The sequence below is a fragment of the Ictalurus furcatus genome, chromosome 12 (assembly GCF_023375685.1).
Source record: "Ictalurus furcatus strain D&B chromosome 12, Billie_1.0, whole genome shotgun sequence".
In the NCBI taxonomy this organism is placed as follows: domain Eukaryota; kingdom Metazoa; phylum Chordata; class Actinopteri; order Siluriformes; family Ictaluridae; genus Ictalurus; species Ictalurus furcatus.
In genome coordinates, this window is record NC_071266.1 from 28,906,363 (window position 1) to 28,914,435 (window position 8,073).

Genomic DNA, 8,073 nt, shown 5'->3' on the forward strand with positions numbered 1-8,073 from the left:
TAGCAATTTTCCTCACAACATCTATACAATATCCAAAAACAGACATCTTCAGTTATCTTGACTCAGTCTTGCCACTGGATCATGGCGGTCACCGGGAAGTGAGAGTGAGGCCGATGCTGCGCAAGTCTTCCTCACTTTAATCCAATTCACGCACAAGTCGAGTCCCAGTTTGTGTTCTCCATAATGGAGGCAGAAATGTAAACTTCGGTCTTCGTCAAAATCGACGGACGAACTCCTGTGTGTGAGTGTGGTCCAAAAACAAGGAGTGATGCAATTATCACTCGACTTCGAATAGGACATTCTGGATTAAATAATCCATATTTCAAAATATGGAAACATCAAACAGGATTATGCTTGATGTGGTGAAACAGAGACTTTATTTAAGTTATTAAATAAATTGAGAAATATAGATTCAATCAATATCACCTTATCAAACCTATTGAATTGTTTCCCAGGACAGTCAAAAATACAAAGAGAAATAATTATCTCAGGAAAACAGGATTGGACATTTTATTGGACATTTAAAAGAACGAATATATTTCCCTTCTTATTAATGCTTAACACTCCAGTCCAGTTGGTGGCGGTAATACAGCATGACTTGGCTTGTCAACCGCCATTAAACAACACAAGAAGAAGAAGAACACAAGCTTGGATTCCAGATTTTTATGTGAAAGAGCGCTTCCTTCTCCGTACGCGCTTCGGATCTCTGATACTCTGCATAACATCACTAAAGGTGAGTTCATCTGAAACTTGCCACCTGAGCTGCTCCGTTAACAAGTTAGTGGAGATTCTGGAGTCATGAATCTCTGTATTTTTCTTCCAGTGTCCTGATTCTTTACACCTCTTATAATGAAATCAGAGTCCAGACGCCGCTCTTTAGGAAAATCTCCACAGACTCCTGCTGCTACTGGCTCAAAGGTAAAGTTTACTCGTGTCTGATTTCTCTTTTAGTTTTTAAACTCTGAGAACTTATTTATAATTAAGTAACCTTTACAACACTATATACAACAAGCAGAAGACTTCAGGTCAGGACTCACACTTTATGTGGTCTTCAGATTATTAATAAAGGAACTGATTTCATTGCATTTTTCTGTTGTAAATTCTGAAACAATTAGCAGATTAGCAAACCAAAAGACAAGTCTGCTAACTGTTAGCTAGATAAATAAAGTTCATTAGACGGAAATGTGTAACACTTGTTAGATAATGTTGTGGAATCCTCTTCAGCAAAAAGCTCTCTAAGAGTCTCGGGGTCTTGATGTGAAAAGATAGACTTTATGATTCACACAACAAAGCCACGCTGGTCTGCAGATCAACTCCCTTACTTATCCTCCATACATGCTTATATACAATTCTAAAACACTCATCTCATCAGGTGGGGTTTTTCCTCTTTTGTTATTTATTCAGACCTTGGCTGTGCACCACCATTAACTCTAAGACTTGGTCCTCCGTCCTTACATTGTTTTTAATGGTGGAGTGGTACAGCCAGCTCTCCTTTTAAATAAAGATTACATTCTAAAAAGATTACACACGTTCCCAGCATGAACAGGAACCAGTATACTGATTAACATTTGGTTATACTCTTTAAGCATAAGTTTTAGTGGATTAACTAATTTCCTTGATTATAACTTATTGATAATCTTTCACACCTTATACTTTGGTTATACATGAGTGAATTATACTTTAATTAAAATATTCCATAATAGATGTGGGTGAAAATAGGGTCTTATTAGGGTTTTGTTCAGAAGACTTTGTTTTTGGGGTGGAAAAGAATATTTATGCATATGTTTATAGTTTTGTAGAAATTAACAAAAATACACAATATTGTTCCAACGTTTGGCATCAGTGTTTCAGATACATCTATAAAATGATTGCAATATGATTCTAGTGTTAAAGATTTAGGTTTCCTAACAATTTTATATATATATATGTGTGTGTGTGTATGTGTGTGTATGTATGTATGTGTGTGTGTGTGTGTATTGTAAGGAAATTAGCCAGTGGTGGGTGGAGCACAGACACACAGGAGGCTGTTGCAGAAAACTGAGGTTTTCTTTATTTATGGCGTGCTGGGGGTGAGTGCAAGTGTGTACGTGCGTGCTCTCGTGTGCTTGCGAGTGGGTGTGGCAATCGGGGAAGGAGCGATCTTAATTTCTTGTGTGCCGGCTGTCGGTCCGTCGTGACTATATTTTATATATATATATATATATATATATATATAAATATTTTATATATATAATGAGCCTACATCATATTTCACAAATAAATAAAACCCATGAGTGCCAAGCTGTGCCGCGTAAGCAGCAGATCACCATGAAGTACCTGGGCTTCACTCTACCACCTGTGTTCGTGGACGACTATGCCACGCCAACAGGAGGAGGAGTCCGGGAACAATTGGGAGTCTGTGGTTGAGGCTAGTACCATCTCCCACACTCCCTCCCCTATAATGGCTCTAGTTCAGCAAACGGAGTCAGCCTCCCTGCTCGTCTGAGTATGCCGCTCAACTTTTCCGGTCAACTGAGGACGCCGCTCAGTCACCCGGGTTGGCTGAAGAGGTTGCTCCATGTCCTGACATACCCAAGTGTTCCGCTCTGTTCGCCAACGCCGCTGTGCTTGCCGGCTCCGCTGAGGAAGGCACTCTGCTTTTCTGCCCGGCTGAGGACGTCCCTCCGCCTTCCCGCTCGGCTGAGGACGTCCCTCCGCCTTCCCGCTCGGCTGAGGACGTCCCTCCGCCTGCCCGCTCGGCTGAGCACCTCGCTCCGCCTGCCCGCTCGGCTGAGGACGCCGCTCCGCTTGCCCGCTCGGCTGAGGACGCCGTTTCTCTTCTTTGCTGCGTGCCGTATGTCACTCCCCCTTCCTGTTCCACAGAGGACATCGTTCCCCCCCTCATGCTTTGCGGAGAGCATCGTTCCTCCCTTTGGCCTTGCGGAGAACCTCGCTCCTCTCCTTGGCCTCGCGGAGAACCTCGTTCCCCTTTATGGCCTCATGGAAATCTTCGAGCTTCCCTCGGGCCTCGCGGAGAACATCACTCCCCTGTCCTGCGGAGGAAGTTGTCCCATTGTCCTGCCACACAGACGTCGCTCTGAGCTCCAGCCCCGCTGAGGACGTCGCTCTGAGCTCCAGCCCCGCTGAGGACGTCGCTCTGAGCTCCAGCCCCGCTGAGGACGTCGCTCTGAGCTCCAGCCCCGCTGAGGACGTCGCTCTGAGCTCCAGCCCCGCTGAGGACGTCGCTCTGAGCTCCAGCCCCGCTGAGGACGTCGCTCTGAGCTCCAGCCCCGCTGAGGACGTCGCTCTGAGCTCCAGCCCCGCTGAGGACGTCGCTCTGAGCTCCAGCCCCGCTGAGGACGTCGCTCTGAGCTCCAGCCCCGCTGAGGACGTCGCTCTGAGCTCCAGCCCCGCTGAGGACGTCGCTCTGAGCTCCAGCCCCGCTGAGGACGTCGCTCTGAGCTCCAGCCCCGCTGAGGACGTCGCTCTGAGCTCCAGCCCCGCTGAGGACGTCGCTCTGAGCTCCAGCCCCGCTGAGGACGTCGCGTTGCTTTCTTGCTCCGCTGAGGACACTGCTCAGTCTCCTAGATCTGCTGGGGACATTTTGCCCAAGGGGCCAGGACCACCAGATGGAGGGAGTGCATTTTTGAGCGATCCGGGAGAAGCGCCCTTGGCGGGGGGGGGGCCTCTGTCATATATCAAGGAGGTAACTCTGGACTTCAGTTCCCATCAGCCACTGCACTGTACTACAATGTCACATGACCACCTGCACCTGAATCACGTTTCTGTTAACGAGCACACCTATGTGTTTGTGTGTGTGTGTGTGTGTGTGTGTATATGTATATATATATATATATATATATATATATATATATATATATATATATATATATATAATATGCATATGCCGTTGTTTGCACTGCTTCTCTGTCTTACGTTTGTCTTAGGCTACCGTGTTCCATGTTACCGTGTTTTGATCTTGTTAGTTTTAGTCTGTACCACAGTGTTTTGCATCAGTCTAAGTATCCTTTGTGTTTTGGTTGAATTATATAATAAAACGTTGAAAATCTGTGATTGCTTCCATAACCATCTTTGAAACGTGACATCCATGTTGATTTTCCAGAGTCTAAACACATAAAAAGGTCTACATGAACTATTTCTGTGTGATTAGTGATGAGAAATGATGTGTGAATTTGGTCAAATGTCAAGTTCATCTTGGCTCTCAAAAATGATCAGTCACAGTGGTTTTGACATTAGTAAAATTGGCCTGCAATCAATGGAATTACATTACAAATATAAAATTACAAAGCTGTTATAACCATTAAAGGTGGGTGATTGGGTGGTCGAGCCGTATTACAGTATTGTAAGATGTTTCCAGAAATAATTCTATAAACACATGGGGACAAAATCTAAAATTATTTAAGCATCTTGAGTAATTTTATTGTGTTTTCCAGATGTACCACTGCTCAGATTGTGGGAAGAGTTTTAGTAAAAGTCATCATCTCAAAGATCACAAGCGGATCCACACAGGAGAGAAGCCATATGACTGCTCACAATGTGGGAAGAGTTTTGCCCGTCAGAGTACTCTCCAACAGCATCAGCGCATTCACACAGGAGAAAAGCCATATCACTGCTCACAGTGTGGGAAGAGTTTTACTTGCAGGAGTCATCTCAAACAACACCAGCGCATTCATACAGGAGAGAAGCCATATCACTGCTCGTATTGTGGGAAAAGGTTTACTTGCAGGAGTCATCTCCAACAACATGAGCACATCCACACAGGACAGAAGCCGTATCACTGCTCGCAGTGTGGGAAGAGTTTTACTTGCCAGAGTTCTCTCCAACGACACGAGCGCATTCACACAGGAGAGAAGCCGTATTACTGCTTGCAGTGTGGAAAAGGTTTTCGTGACCAGAGTGCCCTGTACAGTCACCAGCAGTGTCATACAGGACAGAAGCCGTACCTCTGCGGACAATGTGGACGGAGTTATACTCATTCAGGGTCATTAAGGACTCACAAGTGCTCCAACATAAAGCCATCAGCTGTTGACATGTGAATTTGTCAGTTTGTCAATTGTCAATAAGATACATGGTTTTCACTTTCATTTTTTACCGGAGGGTAAAGTGACATTCTGGCATAAAACTATGATGATATAATATTCATCATGGACTTTAATATTCTGTTGCATGGGACTTTCTCTCTGGGTTTTAGCAGAATTCATGATTTTGTTGTTTTCCTGTTTTCCCCCCAAACACTACGCTACCAAGCATTGAATACACACATTTAACCAGTGGGAATGCCCACTTTAATCAACCAATCCAGACCTCTGAGTGAGACACACGACTCTGACATCTCCCTCTAAACAAAACCAAACACAACCAAAACACAGAGGCATTGTATTATACATTTAGCAACACTTTTCATTTTAATTGATTTTTAAATGCGAGCTAGAATTTGTTTTCTAAAATGTCGTGTTGTGCATACTATTGAACTGGACACATTTCCAAGCCAACAGAAGATGGTTGTGTTTACAGGCAGTTTGAAGAGATATTTCTGGTCCAAGTTACTCCGTATTTGCAGTGTCCATTTAACTACAGCTAACTACACTATATGGCCCAAAAGGGATGCCTGACCACCACACCCATATATGCCTTTTGAACATCCATTATAACAGGCAAAAGAGATTATTGACCCAGGCAAACAGTAACTGATAAGTGTTTCTTTCTGGATTTTTTTTTAGTTGAAACTAGTTTTAGCACTGATTGTCAGGTAGAAGCTGTAACTGCGCTTCCTTGTTGCTATGAGCTGTATACACGTTGCTAGATTAAAGCTAATTCCGGTATTCATATTCGGTTGGGAGTCGCTCGTTCATACGACTACTCTTTGTTTTGCTAATTAAAGAGGCGTGCTCAGCTGTGAAACACCGCAGTACTTAAGAAACGCTGAGGCAGAAGCGTCAGCCCTTGTAGTGTGAAGACTGAGCTCGTGTAAAGACCTGCGAGTCTACCTGCGCAAGTCCACCGAGCGAGGACACCAGCAAGACACCACACGTGCTGCTAAGTATACTTTTTTTTTTTCTTTTTCTTCCCCCCTTTCATTCCTCTTGCTGTTTACCTGTTTACACAGGTACTAACACTAACATGTGTCATCAATTTATTCCTGTTATTTGCCACAGGCGCCGACCGCAGCATACTCCCAGAAAAGTACGCAACCTGGACAACCTACGCTCTCTGAATGTGGCCTCTGCAGATTCCCTGTCATTCTCTATCGGACTTTGGAACTGCCAATCTGCTGTCAACAAGGCATATTTCATTCCTGCCTTTGCAACCCACTCCAACCTCAGTGTGCTGGCTCTGACTGAGACCTGGATCCATGCTGAGAACACTGCACATCTGCTGCCCTAGCCTCCAACTTCAACTTCTCCCATACCTCGCGTCCCAACAGGCGACGGGGTGGTACAGGTTTGCTTCTCTCCAAAACATGGAAATGTACTTTCTCCCTCTTGTTCATACACTTCCTTTGAATTTCATGCTGTTAAAGTCACTGACCCTGCCAAAATGCACTTTCTTGTTGTTTACCGTCCTCCAGGTCAACTGGGGAAGTTCATTGATGAATTTGACACGCTACTGTCCACCATCCCGGATGATGGAACTCCTCTTGTGGTCCTTGGTGATTTCAACATTCATCTAGACAAGCCACATGCAGCTGACTTTCTTGCTCTCCTTCCCACATTTGACCTCAAGCAGTTCACCACACCAGCAACCCCCAAAGCTGCCAAACAGCTCGACCTCATCCTCACACGTAATTGCACCACACACAATCTTCTCATTACTCCTCTCCACACCTCTGACCATTTCTTTATCCAGTTCTCTATTTCTCTTCCCTCACCCACTTCACTGTCTCCACCCTCTATCTCTTTTCATCTCAATCTTCGCTCCCTTTCCTCCTCACGTTTCTCCTCCGTTGTCACAACCTTACTTCCCTCTGATAGCCACCTCTCCTCACTTGACTTGAACACGGCAACTGACATGCTATGTTCCTCCCTAACATCTTCTCTTGACAGCATCTGCCCCCTAACCTCCAGACCTGCTCGTACATCACCCTCTAGCCCTTGGCTCTAGAAGCGCTACGTAACAACCGGGCCAAACTAAGAGCATCTGAAAGGAATTGGCGTAAATCTAACAACCAAACTGACCTAACCAATTACCAGACACTTCTCTCCTCTTTTTCCAATAGCATCTCCATTGTTAAAGCTACATACTATCAAGAGAAGATTGGCAGTTCTCCCAACACCTGCACTCTCTTCAAAACCTTTTCCTCTCTTCTCTGTCCCCCTCCTCCCCCTTCCCCTACCTCTCTCACTGCAGGTGACTTTGCCACTTTCTTTTCCAACAAGGTTACATCAATCAGGAACCTGTTCTCAACCCCAGACATGCATAGACCGGCTCCTCCTCCATGTAACTCCCAACTGACTTCCTTCACTCCCCTCTCAGAGACTGATGTCTCTAAACTCCTCCTCTCTAGCCGTCCCACAACCTGTCCTCTTGACCCTATCCCTTCTCACCTTCTTCAGTCCATCTCTCCCACACTATTACCTGCACTCACACACATCTTTAACACATGGCACATACCCTACCTCATTTAAGCAGGCCCGGGTTACCCCACTGCTTAAAAAACCATCACTTAACCCTGCTGTAGTTACAGACCTGTTTCCCGCCTCCCTTTTCTTTCCAAAACTCTTGAAAGAGCCGTTTTTAATCAACTCTCCAATTTTCTCACACAGAACAACCTCCTGGACACCAAGCAGTCTGGCTTCAAGAGCAATCACTCCACGGAGACTGCTCTGCTTTCCGTCACTGAAGCCTTACGACTAACAAGAGCAACCTCTAGATCATCTGTCCTCATCCTACTCGACCTCTCTGCTGCTTTTGACACTGTGAACCATCAGATCCTCCTGTCAACTCTCCCCAGTCTGGGCATCATCGGAACGGTTCTGCGCTGGGTGGAATCCTATCTCTCTGACAGATCCTTCAAGGTATCATGGAGGGGAGGTGTTTCTGAAACTCAGCAACTCACAACTGGTGTTCCACAGG

General features: G+C 45.3%; 1 protein-coding gene across 3 annotated transcripts; it reads left to right on the forward strand.

The window, feature by feature from the left end:
* Positions 1–630: 630 nt before the first annotated feature.
* LOC128615612 (oocyte zinc finger protein XlCOF19-like) lies at positions 631–6,655 on the forward strand. Of its 3 annotated transcripts, XM_053637841.1 has the most exons (5): positions 631–733; positions 824–918; positions 4,434–6,040; positions 6,156–6,441; positions 6,569–6,655. In XM_053637841.1, exons 2-3 carry the CDS (start codon positions 850–852, stop codon positions 5,034–5,036), a joined length of 672 nt encoding a protein of 223 aa, XP_053493816.1. In that variant the 5' UTR covers positions 631–733; positions 824–849; the 3' UTR covers positions 5,037–6,040; positions 6,156–6,441; positions 6,569–6,655. The 3 variants fall into 3 exon arrangements, with proteins under 3 accessions (XP_053493816.1, XP_053493814.1, XP_053493815.1); XM_053637839.1 differs by having other exon boundaries at positions 4,434–6,441; XM_053637840.1 differs by having other exon boundaries at positions 4,434–6,468; positions 6,569–6,642.
* The last annotated feature ends 1,418 nt before the right edge of the window (positions 6,656–8,073 follow it).